Here is a 20,692-nt window from a genome sequence, read left to right on the forward strand (position 1 = left end):
GGTCTTGCCCAGTCACTCGGGTCCCCCCCCCCCCCCCCGCCCCGTCTCTTCTAGAGCTGCAGGGCGGGGAGGCAGGGCCGTGCCTTTTCCCTCCGCACCCAATGCACACACAAGATGTGGGTTTTGGCCAAACGATGCACAGAGAGGGACTCTGAGCTCACAGGGTCTTCCTGCCAGAGGCAGTCCCAGTGACAGCACTGGTCCTGGAGAAAGAAAGCGACAAAGGCAGCGCCCCCTCACACGTGTCCTATGTGCAGTGTATGTGTGTGGCGTGTAAAAGTGTGACAAGTGTACCTGACACACTCAGGTTTGCTCACACAGTGGTGGCACACAGGACACCTCTGACCCGGTCAGGGACTGCTGTGCCATGAGAGGGCACTGCACCGAGGAGGAGCGCCCGCCGGGCGTGCCAGCCCACAGAGCACAGGCGCACTAAGAATTGGCCCGACTGCAAGAGGCAGCGGAGGCCGGGAAGGAACCGAGGAGAGCTCACAGCGGGTAAGAAACTGCAGGAGGAGGACCCCCGGGAGGATCTGGGAGGATCCCGTGAGGCCGTCACTCCGCCCAAGAGGACCAGGTAAGAAGAGTGAGAGGTCGGCGGGAATCCGACCCCATGGACGCGCCTTTCAAGGAAGGAAGGGGAGGAGAAGGAGCGGGAGGACGATGCTGAAGAGGAGAAACCAGGAGGTTCGGCCGCCAACCAGAGCCAGGAAGTCCAGGCGCTGACGAGCAAGAGCAGGGCTGTGGCCCTGCAGAGAGCGCCTCGCAGGGAGAGACGCGCTGTGCTGGCGTCACTCGGTGCGGGAGGCGGAGCTGGAAACGCTTCACCGCCATCAGCTACAAGAGAAAGCGGACCGAGAGAGGCCAGCCAAAGCCTGGCCTCCGAGGGAGCGGGGAAGGAGACGGGAGGTGGAGGCAGGTGCACAGCGGCCTCTCCCGCGGGCACAGGGTGTGGTGTGGACCCTCTATGAGGCGGGAACGTCTAGAGCTGGAAACAAGCCAGGGGGGCTGCTGTCAAGCAGAAGCCTGGCCAGAGAGGGCCCACCTGTCCCAGCCACCCTGCGCCTCGCCAGAGGCAAAGCAGCCGCCGCTAAGAGGACTGAGCTGATGCCCACGAAGGTCAGCACCGCTCCAGGGTGCGCCTGGGAGCAGGAGCTGAGCGGACACTGCAGAGAGGAGCCTGTCCTGCCTGCAGGGGGCGACCCGAGAGTCTCCTCTGAGCTCCTGCCCAGGCGGCTGGGAGCCGTGGGAGGCAGCCATGGACTTCGCCATGGGAGACATAGACCCTGGGAGAGCTGGGCTCCTTTGGAGGGACTGGAAGGGAAAGAGTAGGGAGTGTGCTGCCCAGAGGAGAGGCGGGACCAAGCCCCTGTCCTGCTCCCTCACGCAGCTGCTGCACCTCCGCTGTGCTCCGCCCGTCCCTGCCTTCCTAGAGTGGCCTCCTGGGAGCAGGCCGCACTGTGCCCCACACACACCTCGGCCTTCGGCTTTCGGCTGTGCCTTTCCGCCCAGTGTCGGGACACCACAGCTCCACCAGGCCAGAGTCTCCCTGCCTCGGGGCCTTTCTGCCAGGCCCCCTGATTCTTAGCCCCAGCCCTTCCCTGCCCCTCAGACTCCTGCCCTTGGCGAGGCCTTGGCTGAAGGGAATGACCCGGGAGCACAGCATCTCTCCAGCGCCTCCCTAGCTCCACGCCCCAGTCCTTGAAGCTACTGCCCGCTGCTGCCACACCCCTGGGCACTCCCAGTGCCGAGCCTTGCCCTGCAGCCCCACGCCTCGACGCCCTGCCCTGATGCCTGGCACCCGCGCTCCCACGCTGCCCCACACGGCGGGCCCTGGCCTTCCTCCTGCTCCCCCTACCTGGCGCAGGTTTCGGGTAACCCGGACGTCGTGCCAGGCGTTGTCGTTGAACTTGCCGTTGACGGGTTCCACGAGGGCCTCGAAGGCGCCCGAGCCCAGGTTGATGACCAGCCAGACGGCCCCCGACTTGAGGGACAGGTTGACGTAGTCGGCCGACTTGCCCGTGTGCAGCATCAGCCCGTTGCGCTGCAGGGTGCGGAAGGCCAGCGTGATCTCGTCCGTGCTGCTCTGGATCGGGTTGTGGGACAGGTCGTAGCAGAAGAACTCGTTGCCTTTGAAGGTCGCCACAAACTCCTCCTTGCCTGGACGCCGAGCGTGGGGAGAGGGGAGAGGCTGAGTGGGGCAGGGTGTGCCAGGCCGCCCTGCTCCCCTCCAGAGCCCAGGCCCCGTGGCGACTGCCAGCTCTAGGCCCTCTCCCCTCCCCTCGGGGGCTGGCCACCCCCTCTCCCGCCCCATCACCTCTGCTGTCAGTCAGCTCCCCTGCCCCTTTCCTCAGCAGGAGGCTGCTAAGTGGTTCTCACACTGACAGCTGACAATTAAGCTGCTGCGGGCCAGGCAAAGCAGACTCCTCACTGTCCCCTCCCCAAAGCCTTCCGTCAGCCCCTCCCCCTGGCGGAGGGATGTGGAGACACAGGAGGCTCCACCTGACCTCCCCCCACCCCACCCCCCTCCCGGGAGCGCCTGCCCTACGCTGGGAGCACGTCTCCTGAGAGCAGCCCCCCACACACTCCTGCCTCTCCTGGTGAAGGTGACCATTCTCAGCCCAGGGGCCTTTCCGCCTCACCATTAGGGAGTTGCTAGGAGGCCTGCTGTGCAGCGAGCAGATGAGAATGGGGAAGGTGTGGTGGGGGCACAGCGGGAGGACACATGGGAAGGCGATGCCAGTGATGGGGATGTGCACCAGGGAGCAGCAGGCCATGGGCAGGGCTTACCCAGTGGCTATCCTGCCAGCTCTCACCCCACCCCAGCTTCCTACTCGACCTCAGAGGGCAGCACAGAGGGGCCCTTAGGCAGACAGCCTGGGGGCCCTGAGGATGGGTGTGAGACCCCACAGACCAGGCAGGTGGCTAGGGGTGAAAGTGCAAGGGCAGGCCTGGCTCTCATGGGTGTGTGTGTGCATGTGTGTGTATGAGCGTGTGCATGTGTGTGTGAGCGTGTGCATGTGCGTGTGCATGTGAGCATGTGTGTGTGTGTGTGTGTGTGTGTGTGTGTGTGAGTGTGCGCACACAGATCTCTCTCCACGGCACTTTTTAAGCAGAAGCAAAAATGACTGGAGAGCCTTAGGGATGTTGAGCATTCTCTAAGTGGGAGACAAGTGAGAGGTCAACGACTCGATGGAGGGAAGTTGGGGTCCAAGCCCCACAGCTTCACAAGCCAGAGCCCACACGGAGGGTAGAGAAAGGGACATGGAGGCAGGGAGAGCAGAGAACCTGGACCCTGACAGTGACTCGCTTCCCCTCCCAGCAAACAGCTGGCCCCGCCCACCGCACAGGAACAAGAATGCCGCACAAGGCCTTTACCGAGTGCGGAGTGCAGGGGGTCCTCCGCACCCGGCCCCCGGTCTGGCAGGAGCGAGGCCTGGGGCACAGGGCTGGGGGGCACAGGGCTGGGGGGCACCTGCTGGGCCAGGCCACAGCAGCAGGCACCACGTGCGAGGCAGGGCTCTCTGGGTGCACTTTCTGCTGACGCCCCTCCCCTGCACACAACAGCCCCGCTTCTCTCCGCCCGGGCAGGCTGCCCACAGACTCTGTCCTCGCTGCCTCCGGATGCCAAAGCACCAGCTGCCGCCCCAGCGCCTGGCACCGCACCTCCTGCAGCTGGCGGGGCCCAGTTTCCTGAGGCCACAGGGCAGCGAGGCTGGTGAGGACACGGGCACATGGGGACAGTGGAAACCTGCTCTGCCTACCTGGGGGCTCCAGTGGGGAGGCTCAGAGAGAATAAAGGGGAGGAGTCAAGCGGAGACAGAAGGGGAAGGTGTGGAGGGAGGCCAGGAGGGGGGAGAAAGATGGACCATCAAGACAGAAAGGAAATGGTGGCAGCTCAGAGTGCTGAGGGAGCCGGAGGTGAGAGTGAAGTGTCTGAATAAAGACAAGGCGCACACTGGGAGGGGACGGGGACAGGGATGGGAAGGGGGCCAGCGAGGAAAGGGGGACAGCGACCTCCAGGGAATGGCAGCCAGGCTTTCTCCGGACTTGACTGCTTCCATGGCAACCAGGCCCGCTGCCTGGGCACCGGCGGGGTGGGCCTGGGGGGCTCAAGGACCAGAAAAGGGATGTGTTTGACCTTGGGTTTGCCACACAGACTAGTCCCTCCCCGGAGCCAGGCCTTCCCTCCCACTCCCTCACCTTCACTGCAGTCAAAGAGAATATCCATAAAGGGAGTGTCACGCAGAAAAAAAGGAAAGAATAAGGCAACCACATGCAAAAGTGATTGGACAGAACAAAAGAGGCCAGTGGAAAGGAGAGAGGCGGGCCTGGGGCTGGACCACGCGGCCAGGGCACAGCCGAGAAACAGGCCAGGCCTCGCCGCCTCCCGCTCTCCTCCGGTCTCCTAGGAGAGGAGGCATGATCTGCATTCCCAGTGCAGCCCCAGACCCCCGAAGGCCCGGAGCAGCCAGAGGGCGCCTGAAAGGGTTTGAGGAGCGGGACGGAAAAGAGCCGAGCAGGTGTGAACAGGAAACCTCAGGACGGTGGAAGGACAGGGAGAGACCCTGAGCAGGGAGGAGGGCAGCCGGACCTCAAAGGGTTTTGTGGGCAACTCTCAGGGTAAGGATGCGGAGGCTGCCAGGCCTGGGAGGACCAAGACCTGAAGCACCAGGGGGCGCTCGCCCCCATCTCACAGCCCAGGCCATCCCTAAACTACAACTCCCAGCAGTGCCTGAACAACAAGCTGAGCTCCTAAACGCCCCTGGCACAGGAAGGGGGCAGTCACCCCTGGCACAGGAGGGGGGCAGTCACCCCTGGCACAGGAGGGGGGAGTGGCTGATGCCTGATTATCTCCCAGGCCAGGGGTGTGGAGCCCACAAGTGTCCCAGGTCAAGCTGACTGTGCCTAGAGACCGGCTGTGGTCCTGGATTTCTGAGCCACGAGAGGGACAGAGCGGCTGCCTCCTTTCCAGCCCAGCCCAGAGCCCTCCTCCGAGAAGGTCTCCGGGCCCCCCCGGCCCCGCCCACTCGCCAGCACGACAGCTGTCTGTTCTGCTCATTTGGCACTTGCTGCCTGGTAACATCTTGTACTGCTCCCTGGAGAGGAAGTGCGAGGTGAGAAAGACCTGGGCACCAACGCTGGCTCGTCCACGGGCGCTGTGACCTCGGCCAAGAGGCAGCGGCCAAGAGGCAGCATCTCTGAGCCCCAGCTTCCTCCCTGGACAGAGGAGCTCAGCACGGCCCACCTCGCAGGTTGCCGTGGGCACTCGGAAGAGGACAGATGGGCGCGACTTCCTGAACTGTGAACCGCTCCACAAATACACGCCTCCTGTGCTGGCATGTGCGGTTCAGTGTGCGCGTGCGCTCCCTCTCTCTCTTTGGATCAACGAATAATTAACTCCTCCGGACAAAGTCTGCACTTTGCATGTGCTTTGCATGTCGCATGCTGTATTATACTTATTTGTTAGAATGTCAACGAGCCCCTGAGGACGGAGACCATTCTCCCACTTAGAATCCAGGTGCCGAGCGCACGCCTGCTCCTGCGCCCGGCGCGGGGGAAGGCTGGGGCACACAAATGAACCCCCCAAGCGCTGTCCTCGGGAGCTCGTTCTAGCGAGGGAGGCAAACAGGTCGAGTGACAGTTACGACACAGTGAGACGAGCGATATAACGGGCGTGTAGGCCAGGGGAACGCCAAGGTGTTTGGGTGCACACGTGGGGGGGAGTTCGGGGCGACTTCCGGGTGGACGGCCTGGCTGCTTTTCCCGGAGTCAGCTGAAAGAGACACCAGCTAGCCGGGGGAGAGGGCAGGGATGGCGGCCATCCAGGCCGACGGAACAGCGCGTACCAGAGAGCACGGGCAGGACTCGCTAGCCCAGTCCTCGGCACCCACTGGCGCTCCTGGAGGGGCTGCAAACGTGCCCGCAAACTTCTTAGGAAGGAGAATCTCTTAAGAGAGGCAGCTCGGTGCTTAAAACCTGCAGCCCAAGACCGGCTCAGGGGCCCCGTCTAGGGGAGGGGGGGGGAGGGGGAGGGGGGACACTTTGGCAAGTGACAGGTTCCTCCTCTGTAAACGCCGGGCAATGAGCTCTTCCTTTCCACAAAGGGTCATGGAGACTCATCTAGGTGACACATGGGATACATACGTCCTATAAATACCACATCTGCAAACCACACTTAGATGATTAACTGGGGGGGGGGGGGGGGGTACTCCACTGCCTGGTCCACCAGAGAAACATGCTCCAGCAATGAGTCTGAACAACTGCCACAAAAAGACATCTGGGTGCTAGACAGAGGTCACCGGGACAGCTGAGCTTTGGGGAAGGAACGGAGGTTTTCGGCCCTTCACACCAGGGCAGGTCCTGGGGGTGCGGGCCCAGCCATCCTGTGGGCCTCAGAGCGGGCACACCTTTGCCCACTAACCCCCCCCCCCCCACGGGAAGTGCAGTTTGCCTGCAGGGGGCAAGGGCTGGGCTCTCTGGGGACCGTGGGGTCACTGACCTTTTGTCGGCTGGTGCACATCACCGGCTCCTCCTCTCCCGGCCCCCCCCTCGGAGAACAGTAAGGACCCTACTGGAGAAGCAGAATTGGGGAGTCAGGCACAGGGGCTACCCAGCAGTCCCACCCCAGCCTCGGGTGGCGGAGGGCCCTCTCCAGGGCAGAGGTCCTCTCGCCTGGAGGGACAAGTTCAGGGCAAGGGGAGCTGCTCTGGGGACCCACTTGCTTTGGGGCCTCCAGGGAAAGAGCCTGTTGACAGACCGAGACCCCAGAAACACCCTCAGACTCATGACCACCGGCTTCTGCCCTTTTCCCAGGAGTGAGGAGGCGGCGGAGACGCCGGGGCCTCGGGCTGGTTCAGGGGCCTGTGCCAACGCCATGTGCACAGGCCGGCCCTCAGCACCCGGAGGCCTCGCGCTCCGCCGCCGGCTCCTGGCTCACTCTCCTCCCCGCTCTGGATCTTCGCTCTCACCCTCGCTGCTGGGTCAGAGTTCACGCTCTTCAACGCGTTGGAAAGCCTGACACAGGCCCCCTTCCTCCAAAACTCCCCAAGGCACACGCCACACCCCTCCTCTGACCCTCGCGCATCCTCCAGGCAACCCTGGCTCCCTGTCTACACCTGGTCATGCCAGTTAGACTGTGGGCATCACGGGGGCAGGGCCATGGTTTCTGTTCGTACACTGTCCCTCCGTTGTGTCTTCAGAGGGCTGTGCACACCAAGGGAGGTCCTGACTAGCTGGGGCTCCTGCTTAGGGGGAGCCCTTTCCCAGGGGTCCTCCTTGCCCTGGGCCACCCAGCTTGTGAGGCCCACAGGCACGTGTTGCTATGCCTGGGTGCCAGGTCAGCTTAAGCTCTCCACCCACCCCTGCTGCCGACTTGTGTGCCTAGTGCCCGGCTCCCAGGCACCCACACCTTGCCAGGCCCCATGGGATGAGGGGAACTCAAGAATGAAGCTTAAAAGTCCCTTACTCCCACCCCAATCGCAAAGCCCCAGAGCTAAAGCTAGACTAACACCTGAACCGTGGGCCTTCTAGAGAGGGGCGATCTTTCGGCTTTCGTCTATGACCAAGGTGGGCCACAGCCATCACCCCCAGAACCAGACACTGACAGGCAAGAAGGATGTGAGTGAACCAGCCAGGTCCTGACTCCCCACCTGGGACTTCCTCTGTCCTAACATTTCTTGCCCTAATGTGGCATCCCTGCAGGAGTCACAGGCCCCTACCTCCCAGACCTAAATCCATCCCAAATTCCAGATCTGAGCCTCCGTCTTCGTCCATAGGCCTCTCCTGCCTCGTCCCTATGGGAGATGAGCCCAGCAGAGGACTGCCCTGGGCAGGGAGCGGTGCCCAGAAGGCCACGAGCTCGAGAGAGTCGTGACAGGAGGCCTGGGAGGTCCTGGCTGGCAGGGGCCACAGTCGGGACTCCTGGGCTCTGCCCCAGGTGCTAACCGCCAGGGCTTGTTGAAATGGCAGGGACTCGGTCGAGGCTAAAAATAGACGCGCAGCCCCAACAGTAGCGCCAATTAGTCGGTGTGATCACTTCCCCTCTCCAGGCCTCAATGTCCTCCTCTGTTCAACAGAGTCAAGGGACGTTCAAAGGACACAGGGGTGAAGGCCTGCAGGGGGACAGCTGTGGAAAGGGGGACCCCACGCCCGGGCTCCCCTACTTTCCCACTCACTCCATCGTGGGCACAGGGGGCATCCCACAGCAGCAGGGGGCGGGGACGAGGTGCCTAAAATCCTCTTTCTCCAGCCCCTGCTTTTCTCTTTATATTTGGATTGACAGAGAAGAAAGAATGACCAGAATGAGTGGACGGACACAAAATGCCACCATGAGAGAGAGAAAGCGAGACACACCACCAGGAAAACGCAAAAGGGCGACTGGAGACCACGGCAGGAGTTCAAACATCTCTTGATGTCAGAAACCAAGGTGAGATGCGGGCGATGGCGTGTAGGGGGAGGGGGGGGCGGGGGGAGGGGAGAGCACAGACACGGACAAACCCCCGCCCCCACCCAGCACCCCGAAAAAAATAAATAAAGACATGGCAGAGGAAGGGGATGGGAAGGCAAGGAAGGGGGGCAGATGGAGGAGGGGAAGGAGCACAAGGGGAGGAGCAGCAGATCCAGGCGCAGGTGGGGGCAATCCAGTCCAATCCAAAGCAAACCAGAACTTCAAACCATACCTTCGCTGTTTAACGTCAGGTGAGCCGGACCTTGGAGAGAGGAAGGAGAGAAAGAAAGAAAGGAAAAACAAAACAAAAAGAAGAAGAAGAAAAGAAAGAAAAGGGGAAAGAAACAAAGAAAACACGAGTCATCAAAATCAGCCAGAGGGGAGAAAAAGCTTTTGCTGCCACAATTTAAAAACCCTTTTTAACTTGTGACAGACATCGGGGGAGAGCCCCCAGCCCAGGAGCTGAGGAGAGGGGCCCGATGCCGGAACAGAGGGTGGAGGGCATGAGAGGGGCAGAGAGAGGGGGTGAGGGTGCAGGCGGAACCAGAGGGAGAGGGGGCAGGGAGTCGCTGCAGCGGGAGAGGAGATTTTGGTTTCTTTTTTTCATTCTTGCCGGAAAAAAAAAAGGAAAAGGAGGAGAAGCAAGAGGCTGGGAGGGCTGCTTTTTCCTTTTTCTTTTTTTCTTTTTTTTTTTCTTCCGGGAGACGGAGAGAAAAAAAAAACGGTCAACGAGAAAAACGATTCGGATGGAGGAGAAAATAAAACACGACACAAAAATCAAAGCCACCTGGAGAGAGAGAGAGTGTCCTGTTAGCGTGGGATTGAGTGGGCAAGGGGGACCTCCACCCGCCCCACCCCCATCCCTGTCACCCCTGTGATCCTGGCAGAGGAGGGGAAGAGGGAGCCCCACAAAAGTGAGCTTTGGGAAGGCATCTGTCCAGGTCCAGTTCCAGTCCCCCCGCCCCCCTGCCGCCGCCCAGCTGCTCCTCCCACACCCTCTATGGACAGCGGGCACCCACACACCTGGCTTCTATAAGGAACTGGGGTTTGGGGGACAGAGTGAGTGTAGAAGCAGGTGGGAGGAAGCAGATCTAGAGCAGTGGTTCTCAACCCTCTGGCCCTTTAAATACAGTTCCTCATGTTGTGACCCAACCATAAAATTATTTTCGTGGCTACTTCATAACTGTAATGTTGCTACTGTTATGAATCGTCATGTAAATATCTGATATGCAGGATGGTCTTAGGCGACCCCTGTGAAAGGGTTGTTCGACCGCCAAAGGGGTCGCGACCCACAGGTTGAGAACCGCTTATCTGGAGAGACCCTGGAGCAAGGCCGGGGGCTGGGGATTCTTCCACAGGGAGGACTAAGGGCTGGGGCCAGCACTCTCGGACAGCCAAGACCTTGGGCAGAAGGCCGGTCTGAGAGGTCAAACCCGCTCCTAAGTTGTTCTGCGGCCCCCTTTCCCCGCCAGGCCCTCTCTGAGATGACCCAAAGCTGAGCTTTGAACATGGAAAACGGAAACGGAAGCCCTGTTTCCAACATTGTGAGCAAGAGCAGCGGGTTGAGGGGGAGTCCAGGGTTACCTGGCCCCGTGAGAGAGCCTGGTCAGCCCCGACCCAGGGCACCTCGGCCTTTGGGGAAGACTCTGGCCCACGGGACCAGGACCCCAGTCCCCAGAAGCCGCACCAGCCCCACAGCTGGGCTGAGGCCCCAGAACCTCAGCCCTCCCACTCCCCCCACCCTCCCACCCTGCAGCCGTGGTGTCTGGCCAAGAGGGTGGGGAAGGAGCGGCCCTGCAGTAAGAAAGGCGCCCTTGAAACCATCGCAGCTGCCGCGCAATGGGATGCGGGCCCTGGGCAGAGAGAGCGGGGCCGCGGCAGGAGCAGCAAGGGTCCAGGGCTCGGGCGGCTCTGAGACGAAGCTGAGGTCTGGGGAGCCTGGGTGCAGGAGGAAGGCACGAGGGAGCAGGAAGGCATGGCCAGGGGCCAAGGCCTGTCTCCCGGGGGAGATGTGGTTCGTGGCACCCGCTTCTCTCAACAGCGCTGGTCTCTCCCTACCTCTGGGTCTGAGGCCGGTTGGGGGGCCAAGGGGGACCACAGCTACTAAGGGCTGCCTCAGGACAGAACAGCTCTTGGAAAGACACAGGTTTTATTCCCAAAACACGGGGGGGGCGTGGGGGGGGGGCGGCCACCTTGCTTGAATGCCCCACCCACTCCTTCCCCCAAGAACTACTGGCATCTTCTTCTGAACCCCTAAATCCAGGACCCAGACCCAGAGCGCTAACCCCTCATCTCACTCTCCCTGGCAAAAACAGACTTGCTCGCAGGCTATTGGAGACCCAGGCCTGGAAGCCTGTGGCTGTGCGCCTGCCCTCTGTCCCCCACAGGCCTGTCCTACTGCGGGGGGGGGGGGGGGGGGCATCTCTCCCCTTGCAGACCCTTCCACTGCCCAGCTCCAGCAGCCTCATTAGCATGCCGCACTCTCCTCTGTCACCACGGCAACCAGCTGCTCGGCTCCCTCAGGCGTGACAGCACCAGCCATCTTGGTGAGGGGAGGCCAGTCCCCTGCCCTGTCTCCCACGGCTCAGCCCAGCCAGGCCCAAGGGTGCTCTCCCTAGAGCCTGCATCCCACCCGCCCCGAAATCTCTGCTCCCTCCTCATGCCCAGCTCCCCAAGCCTTACATCTCCATCCCCCCCAGGGCCACCTGTGGCATCACCCTCCCACCACCGGAGAGGCTGGCTGTGACGGATGCATTAGCAAGGGTCCTTCCTAGGGTACTTTATCTGGCTGCTTCTGTGTCTTCTCTCTGCCACAAGAGGCTGGGGGGCAGGGGGCAGGGGGAGATGGGGAAGTCAGGATCCCCCAAAAGGAGATGCTCAGCAGGAGGCTGGGAGCAGGATGGCTGGGTTCCTGGGAGAAAGCTGGGCCTGAGACACAGCATCCAGCGGCGAGAAAAGAGGGGGAAGGCACGGAGGGCTCAGACCTGAAGGGGGAACCTCGGAGTCCAGAGCGTAGTGTCGCAAAGGGGGCCCAGCCACCCCCTGAAGCCACCCCCTGCAAACCCACCTCCCACTATCTCACTGCCTCCTCTCCTCCCGACACCCCCGAGGGCCAGCATCGAAAGGAGGGAGCCGGTTACAGGGACAAGCTTGGAGAGACACACAAGCAGACATGTCACAGAGACACACACACAGAAGCATCACACACTAGGTATGGACACACACACGCACACACCCCTGACATGCAGGCACACGCTGCGTCACATCCAATCCAGCAGACTCCCGTGCCGCCCCCAAGACATGGCCAGGTGACGTCACAGGTCTCAGCCGACTCGTCTCCAAAGCCCAGCGTCCCTTCTCGCCCCTGCCTGGCCCACCTGCTGGAAAAGATGCTCCCTTCTCTCCCCTCAGCCCAGTCACTCTCCCCGCCGCAGCCCTGCCTGCTTCTCTGGCCTGGCCTGGCCCAGTCACTCTCCCCGCCGCAGCCCTGCCTGCTTCTCTGGCTGTTTCCCTCCCCATTTCAAGCCTCTCTGCCCCTCCCCCCTTGAGTGTCCTCCCTCTTCCCACCTCTACTTACTCCTCCCCTTCTCCTGGACCAGCCCTCCTCCCCCAGCCTCTCTCCTCCACCCTTTTTCTCTCCCTTCCTCCCTTCATCTCTCCCTTTGTTCCGGAGGAGACATGACATCAAGAGCAAGTAAAAGTCACATCAGCACTAAATCTTATCTCCAGCCCTCAGAAGGCTGCGGCCACCAGACACGCAGGCTCTCTCACACGCGCAGAGGTAAACACTGCCACGGAGACGCAGACACGGAGAGGACAGATGCAGACACAGATGCAGACACTCCTCAGGGCAGTGATGTGGGCCACGCCACGAAGACACAGAGATGGAGGCCACACCGCCACACGCAGACACACATGCACAGCATGTATGTGCAGACGTGCACAAAGAGCTGTATGCACATGCACACACACACACACACACACACACACACGGGCGCCTGCAGGCCAGGACCAGGGGACCTGAGGGCATCCACAGAGAAGAGACCTCACCCAGAGAAACCAGCCAAACTGTGGGCACCACAAGGAACCACGGATCCCAGCCCACACTCGGCCGAGAGCCCTCCCTGCTTTCCTTCCCAGGACTCCCGCATCCCCTGCGCCTCCCAGGGCAGGGCCTGGGCCCAGGGAGCTCCCAGCCCAGGGCCATCTGTGTCCCTCCCACTCCCGCTGCTTCTCCAGGAAGAGAACACAGCGCAGCAGGTGTGGTGGCTGGGGTGCCACCCCCCTCCTTGCTGCCTGCCTCTCAGTGGCCACAGGAGCTCCCCAGCAGCCCACCTCCCAGCCTGGGCATCCAACCCAGTCTCCCCTCTCCCTGACCTGGTCCACGCGGAGGAGAAAAAGAAACAGGGAAACCAAACCGAGAGGTAAGGTTCAGAGAATGACGGGACCCAGAGAGAGCCTGGAGGACAGGAACAAGAGACAGAGGCCCCGGGACAGAGCCCTGGAGAAAAACCAGAGAGAGAAAAGGCAACAGGAAGAGAAGACAGGGACAGGGTGGAGAGAGACCCAGAGAGAGCCCGTGGCCTGGGCTGAAGGAAGAGGCAGGCCACCCCCACCTACCAGCCCACGGGGCAGGGCAGGGGCTGGGGCAGGGGCCTGCTGCAAGTGTCAATCAGACCAGGGAAGCTGCCCCTACCCACTCCCTGGCCCGGGACAGCCCCCACCCTCTGCCGGACTCTCCAGACCCAGGACCGGATGGTACCCAGGCGCTCCTGGCCCCACCCGCCCGCCCGCCTGGTCTGCAGGGCTTTCCTGAGCCTCCTCGGCGGCTGGGCTGGGCAAAGCAGCGTCTCCTCATGCGCTCTGGGCGCTTTAGAACCCTCCAGCCCCATCCCTCCACTCAAAACCGGTCTCCTCCCTAAGGAAGAAGAAAGGCCAGTGGACAGACTGGCGTCTCCTCCCTAAGGAAGAAGAAAGGCCAGTGGACAGACTGGCGCTGAAGACGGGCAAGTGGAAGGGCCTGCCCTCTGCCTGGCAACCCAACGAGGAGGGACTGGGCCAGAGGTGGGGCCGAGGCCGCCAAGGGGGTGCCCAGACATCCTTCCCGGGGCAGGGGCAGGGGAGGGAGCCCTTGGGTGGCCGACGATACCCCCTCACATAGGACCCCACACAACTGATCCGCCACTCGGTGAGCCAAAGCCCCACTCACCTTCCATGGGGTGCTCCTCTGCGGGCCAGCAGGTGCAGGAAGGGGCGCGGCAGGGAGAGAGAGAAAGGAGTGCGGTTAGTGAGGGTACCAAGGACAGGGCTCCAAGGAGACTGATGGGGTCAAGGTGCCCACGCCCACCCAGGCCCTGACACAGCCACCCGACCCGGAAGGCTCTGCTGGGGATGAGACAGAGACCGAGGCGTTTCTTGAGTCAGTGCCTCACACACAGGGTCACAGGGGCCGAGAGGACCCAAGCCTCATATTACATTTCAGGAGACTGAGGCCCAGGGCAGGGAAGTGCCCACTCGAGGTCACGTGGAGAATGGGAAGCAGAGCCAGGCAGGCGTCCCGACTCCCAGGCCCGCTCCTCCCTGCCTCCCAGCGCATCTGAGACAGATGGGGACCCGCTCGCACGGGGCTCACCAGAGACACACTCATGCTCAGTGACACACTGGCACACATAGGCCCTGACTGATCATCTCTCATACAGCTCACACCCAAAGCCTTTGCACACAGGACCCAACGACCCACCCAGGGGAGAAGAGTCGTGGGTATGCAAATCAGAAAACACAGTCCTGCCTCAAAGTGCTGTGTGACTCCCAACCCAGTCACTTAACCTCTCTGAGCCCCCTGTCCCTCTTGTACAAATGTGAGAGGGATGAAGTAGAGCATTTCTGCGACCCCTTCCGGCTCTGGTTTGGGGGGTTCTATGATAAATGCCTGCTTATCATCTGAGTGAGGCAAGGGGCCCCCGGCTGGATGGGCCACTTCAGTGGTGGGAGGGGGTGCAAAGGCAGTGGGCCAACTGGGCCCCTCCAGAGCCATGGCACAGCCTTCGGGCAGCCAGCCCGCACCTAGTGGGCCTTCCTGGGCCGGGCCAGGGCTTGGCAAATGAGTCCGGAGGGAAGACAGAAGGAAGAGAGGACGGGGGCGCTCCTCCCACTGAGCTACCCCTCCCAGAGCAGGCTGGGCTCTGGCCTGCTTAGGAGGAGGAGAGTCAACCCTCTCCAGACACTTACGGCACGCCCACCCGCGGGAGCCTGTAGAGAAGCAACAGGCGGGAATAGAAATAGCACAGCCTACAAACACACAGACCCAGTGGGGAAACACACACACACACACACACACACACACACACACACACGTGGGCCCCAGGATATGCACGCATACATGCCAAAAGCTGTTCAGTCCATATTTAGACCTGCAAGCACACACCATCTCCTCCTACCTCCAACCTCATTTTGTGTTATTTGCTCATCCACTCTTAGGAGTGTAGCTATACTCCAGAAACACATACTGTCATTTATCATAACTTATGCCACCCCCACAATCCACACACTGGCTGAACGCAGAATCAATACCCGCACAGTGAGCTCATACACAATATTAGATGCACACATACCACCACCCCACACGCCCTCCGGGGACAAAGACACACCCTGCAATGAACACAGCTCCCTGTTTGTCTGTCCACCTACCTCTCCACCTACCTACCTAACTACCTGCCTACCTATCTCCCATCTTCTAAACCTGCACCCACAAGCCCCCACATATCTACATGTGTGAGCCATGCTTCTGTACCACACACAGCTTCTCTCCTGACAGCTGCATCCCCGAAAGCTGTGTCTGCGATCCTTTCTTAAACAGACGGAATCCATTGCATCTGGGGGCCTGGGGAGCTGCGGAGGCCCTCGGGGAAGCCCTGGCTCCCCCGCAGAGCCCCGTGTCGGAGCGCTCTGGCCCCAGGTGCGAAGGCCCTGCTCAGTCATCTCTCCGGCACCTGCACTAACTAGGAGACACGGTGACCTCTAGGTGACTCAACACAGCGGGTATTTCGAAAAGCATTGTCCCCTGCCACCTATTGCAGTCGGGGTCAGGGTCGAGGTTGGGGGTCAGGGTCAGGGTCATGCTGTGTTCAGGGAAGCGAAACAATCAAGTCTGGTTTGCTGCCTGTACCGGTCCTCCCTCTCCTGGCTCTGAGAGGTGGCACCTGGGACTCGCTGACCTCACTTTCTTTGCTTCCTGCTGACTCACCTGTGCCCCTCACCCGCCATTCCAGGCCCCTCCAGGCTCAGTCCCACACCCTCCACACTCTTCTCTCTTCTCCTCAGTGATAGGTCACTGCTGTGGCTTAGAGACCCCCCCCTTGCCCCCCGAAATTGTGCCTGCAGCCCCACCTCTCCTCTGGGTGCCAGTCCTGCCCCCTCAGCTGTCCGCTCAGCAGTCACTTGTCTGCCATCCAATTCCACCACCAACCCCACACTCCACATCTCCACCCCCTTACCTGCGCTTGGCAAAGGCCCTGCTTTCAGCCAACACTTCTTGAGCACCCACGAGGCGACCCACACTCTGCCAGGCTCCAGGGATCCCACTAGTGAGCCACGCACCATGCGGCCCCAGCATGTGCTGGCGCGCATCCGCCTCAGTGTGCCTGCGTGAGCTCAGCGGTATCACCTACCTCCTTCGGACAGAAAACCCCCCTGAGCACAAAACCCCCTTGGCCTTTGTCCAGTCACCAGAGCCCTCCGCCTCACCTGGCTTCCTGCGTTAGGCTCCTGCTGGTTGGTCTCCCTGCCCGTCCCCAGCCTGGCTCCCTTGGCACCGGTACCAGATACACCTGGCCAAATACGGCTGTGATCAGCGTGCACACAACACACACACATGCACACACACTCAGAACTTTCCAGTGACTCTGGTGCAAACGTCTCTTCTGTCCTCTTGATCTATGTATCCGCCTGCCTTCAGAAAAGCTCCCACTGAGTGTCTCATGGGCTTTTCAGACTCCACATGTCCCAGATGGACGTCAATACCCTCCCCCACAGGCCCTCTCCCTGCCTCTACATTCCCTGGTCAGGTTAGGCACCCAGCATTCGGCCCTGCTCTGTCTTCATACCAACCCCCATGCCCACCAGTGCCACCTTCTAAACCTAAAAACTAAACTAAGCTCCTAGAAACGCTTTTCATCCCTCCATCACCATCAGCACAGCCCCAAGGCCAGGCCCTCCTCAGATCATCCCCTCAGAACTAAGGCCTCTTAGCAATCTCCCTCTATAGCAGGTCTTTTCACCCTGCAACTCACAGCCCAAAGTGGTCCAACCAAGTCATGCCCCTGCTTAAAACTCTTCAGGACTTCCCAGGGCCTACCTCAGGCAAGTCCGTTCACAGTTTGACCACACCTCCCTGCAACCACCTTTCCTGCAACAATCCAGGCTCCAGACACACCCAATTTCTTCCCATTTCCCTACTGGTCCACATTTCTGCACATAGGATTCCTTCAGCTTGAAACGCCCTTGCCCATCCTCACTCTTCTCATCCTCAGCAGCCTAATAAACAAGCCGCCTCTTGCTCTCAGGCCAGGTCAATCTAGCTCGTCTGTGTTCTGAAGTGACCTCCCAGGCAGAGCAAGCCATCCCTCTTCGGTGCCAGCTCTCCATATGTACATTGTGTCATTATTTATTTCACTTATCGGATCTGTCTTGTGTTTCCATCGCTGCTTCCTGACTGGACTGTGAGATATCCAGGAGCGAGGACAATGTCTCATTCATCTCTCTATATCTAGCTGCTTGCAGTTCCTGGCTCAGGAAAAAACATGGCTATGTTTGTTGAATGAATAATAAAAAGCACTTCTCACATAATGCCTGGCTGTTTCCATGTTCTGTATCATTTCCTTACCTCCACCCCCTGGTCGTGGATACTGCTACTACTCCCTTGTAGAGATGGGGAAACCAAGGCTCAGGAAGTGGAAGAAACTTTTCCAAGATCATACTGGTCATGAGGGGCAGAGTCAAAATCTGAGCCCAAATCTGTTTGGCTTTAAAACTTCCAATGAGCCCTAGCCGGTTTGGCTCAGTGGATAGAGCATCGGCCTGTGGACTGAAGGGTCCCAGGTTCAATTCTGGTCAAGGGCACGTACCTCGGTTGCAGGCTCCTCCCCAACCAGGGTCAGGGTGCGTGTGTGCGGGAGGCAACCAATCAATGTGTTTCTCTCACATCAACATTTCTCTCTGTCATTCCCTCTCTCTTCCACTGTCCCTAAAAACCAATGGAAAAATATCCTCATGTTTGGATTAACAAAACAAAACAACAACAAAAACTTCCAGTGAAACTACATTCTTGGCCTGGAAGTCAAGACTCCTAGAAGCTGCCTTTAATCTACAGTTCTGATTTCATCTCCCACAAAGCACAAAGGTCTTGGTCTCCTCCCCCTCCCCCTGAGGCCCCTGACTCACATCCGCTGCCTGGTCCACTAGACTCCTCACTTAGGCTTTTTCCTGATGGGAAAGCCCTGTGCTTTCCTTCCCACCCCCACAAATCTCACTCAGTCATCCTGCAAGATCTGGCCAAGTCCCACCTCCTCCTTGAAGCCTTCCCTGACCACTAGGATTAATAATCATGGGAGCAAGAACAGTGCCTGGCACATTGTGAAGGATTTCCGTACACTAACTCATTTAGTCCTCAAACAACATTATAACGTCCATTTTACAGAGCAGGACATTGAAGAACCATGTGATTAAGAAAAGTACCCAAGTTCACACAGTTAGCAAGTAGCAAAGCTGGGATTCGAACCCAGGCAGCCATGCTCTTGGCCATTCTGCCATATGAGCTGTCCGTGAGAACGTCTCCCTCATCTCCGGTCTTACAGCAACCACCCCCTGTTCCGCTCTCTTGAGCAGTTGGTCCCGTTCTGCCCCGAGCTATTTCCAACCACAGAAACTGTCAGGGCCACAGGTACCGGATGTGAGAGCTGACAGTGGGTCCACACACGTGACCTCATCTTACTCAATTTCACACATGCAGGTTGTGCTGCCCCACCAGAGGGCGTAGATGGTATTGTCTTGCCCAACACAAATGTGTGACTCCAGCAGATTCGTTACTGAGGACAGTGATGAAGACCAGAACAAGAGAAGAGAAACGGTTCTGAGCAGTCAAAACGGCCATTTTCTCATGTGAGAACCTCAGAGCCTACCCCGACTCCACTTTTCGTGACACGCATCCTACCATGCTTGGGCTGCTGATTTCCAAGTTCACAAACAGAGAGAGAGCAATGGAGATGACTTGCTATCTGACAACTCCTCCTAAGGACAGAGATGGGAAAACTAGAAAAGGCTAAGATAAGAATTCAAAAGTCCAGCCCTGGCCGGTGTGACTCAGTTGGTTGGGCGTTGTCCAGTGCACCAAAAGGTTTCGGGTTCGATTCCCAGTCGGGGCACGTGCCTGGGTTGTGGACTTGATCCCCAGTAGGGGATGTGCAGGAGGCAGCCAATCGATGTCCCCCCCCCCCCTCTCTCTCCCTCTCCCTCTCCCCTCCCACCTCCTTCTTCCCTCTCCCTTCTTCTCTCTCTAAAAATCAATTAAAATTTTTTCAATTAAAAAAATAATAATAAAAAAGGAAGAAGTCGCCCTAACCGGTTTGGCTCAATGGATAGAGCGTCGGCCTGCGGGTTGAATGATCCCAGGTTCGATTCCGGCCAAAGGCATGTACCTTGGTTTCAGGCACATCCCTGGTAGGGGGTGTGCAGGAGGCAGCTGATCGATGTTTCTCTCTCAATGTTTCTAACTCTCTATCCCTCTCCCTTCCTCTCTATAAAAAAATCAATAAAATATATTTTAAAAAAGAAAGAAAGAAGTCAAAATGCCAGCAGTCAAGCATCGTTTCAAACCTCAAAGAAGGGACAACCCAGTGCAGTACCTGAGGGGAGTCACGACACCCTGAGTCATCGGATGAGGGAAATCACATTCCAAGTACTCTGCTATGGAGGCGGGAGCCGTGCAACCTACGGTAGAGTCCCATCGGAATGATATAAACGTTAGTGAGCTGTGTGTCTTAACGGCGAGTGAGTTCTTCCTCCAGGGTTCAGAAGACTGAGATTCTCCGGGTGGATCTGCACCGCCCTCTCTCAGTGCGAGGACCGCTGGCCCACAAGTACAGGAACACCCTCATCACATCGTGACTTAAGGGAGAAGCTGTGGCCCGAGAAATCTGGGGCAGTTACTCGTATCTGATCAAATGCCATCCCCCAAGCACCCCAATAAACCAGATGCAGTAGCCATGGGCACAGCTGACTAGCCACAGCTCCGTTCTGGAGGCAGCGCGGACAAAGGTGGGGCAACAGGTCCCGGAGCGGGCGCGGGTGCAGAGGCCAGCGCTCGCATCTCAGGGGTGGCCGTGAGGATGAAATGAGATGAAAAGTTCTGCACCCAGCGAGGCGCACTAGCTGCCGGGCCCCACGCTCTCATCCTCGACTGTGTGATCTGACTCTGTTTTTGTTCCAACTGCTCCTTCGCTGTCTGCGCTGCTCCTCTCCCTCCTCCTCCCAACTGGATGCGCCTCTGAAGTCGTTCACCTTCTCCTTGGGCACCTCATCCGACTCCAGAGCTTCAAATACTATCGCTCCACGCATGTGACTCCCAGGTCTCCATCTGCAGCCCCACCTTCAGTTCAAAGCTCTGGGCTCGGTGCAGTCTGGACACTGCTGTCTAGGAATACCAAGGGGCACCCCAACTCAGCGCACGCATGATCTGCGGCCAAACCTGCTCCCCTGCTGACTTCCCCCTTTCCTTTCACCTCCCCCCCCCCCCCCCACCGTCTTCCAACCATGCACACCCGGAGTCTCATCCTCTCGGGACTCTCCCACCTCCTCCACATACAAGAGACAGAGACCCCCAAGTCCAGCCTCAGCGATGGCTCAGCCACACTACCACCGCCACCAACACGGCTGCCACCCCCTTCCTTGCCACTCCCCCAGGCAACCAAGGGGCAGGGCCTCAACATCTCTTTCCTGAACTGTCTCCCAACTGACTTCTCTACCATATAACTCTGCCCCCTCTAATCCATTCTACACCTCCCTCCCAGCTTCCAAAACAGCTCTTATTGTTCATCAGCCTGCTCGAAATTCTTTTCTGGTTCTATCTGCCCATACTCTGTAGACAGTCAGCATCCAATAAATGTTGGTTGAAGGACTTAAGTCAAAACTCCAAGACCTGGTCCCAACCTGCTTCTCCTGCTTCAGAGGCCACCATTTTCCCTGCACTCC

General features: G+C 59.4%; 1 protein-coding gene and 1 long non-coding RNA gene across 16 annotated transcripts in view; one reads left to right on the forward strand and one right to left on the reverse strand.

Moving 5' to 3' along the window:
* Positions 1-20,692, reverse strand: part of NRXN2 (neurexin 2) — a 106,279-nt gene that overhangs the window by 70,567 nt on the left and 15,020 nt on the right. For 13 of the 15 annotated variants that reach the window (XM_070427408.1, XM_070427411.1, XM_070427406.1 and 10 more), the window contains exons 3-6: positions 13,659-13,676; positions 8,682-8,711; positions 6,503-6,574; positions 1,859-2,160 (exon numbers count right to left, since the gene is read on the reverse strand). In XM_070427408.1, the coding sequence (XP_070283509.1) occupies positions 1,859-2,160; positions 6,503-6,574; positions 8,682-8,711; positions 13,659-13,676 (422 nt within the window). The remainder of the gene's footprint in view (positions 1-1,858; positions 2,161-6,502; positions 6,575-8,681; positions 8,712-13,658; positions 13,677-20,692) is intronic. The other 2 variants (XM_070427407.1, XM_070427403.1) reach the window with 2 other exon arrangements.
* Positions 502-8,935, forward strand: LOC139018711 (uncharacterized). Its single transcript, XR_011472934.1, has 3 exons — positions 502-577; positions 8,285-8,428; positions 8,701-8,935. It is a non-coding gene; the product is annotated as an uncharacterized lncRNA (long non-coding RNA).

Source organism: Myotis yumanensis, unplaced genomic scaffold, assembly GCF_028538775.1.
Source record: "Myotis yumanensis isolate MYYU_CA2020_CCGP unplaced genomic scaffold, mMyoYum1.0.hap1 SCAF_10, whole genome shotgun sequence".
NCBI lineage: Eukaryota > Metazoa > Chordata > Mammalia > Chiroptera > Vespertilionidae > Myotis > Myotis yumanensis.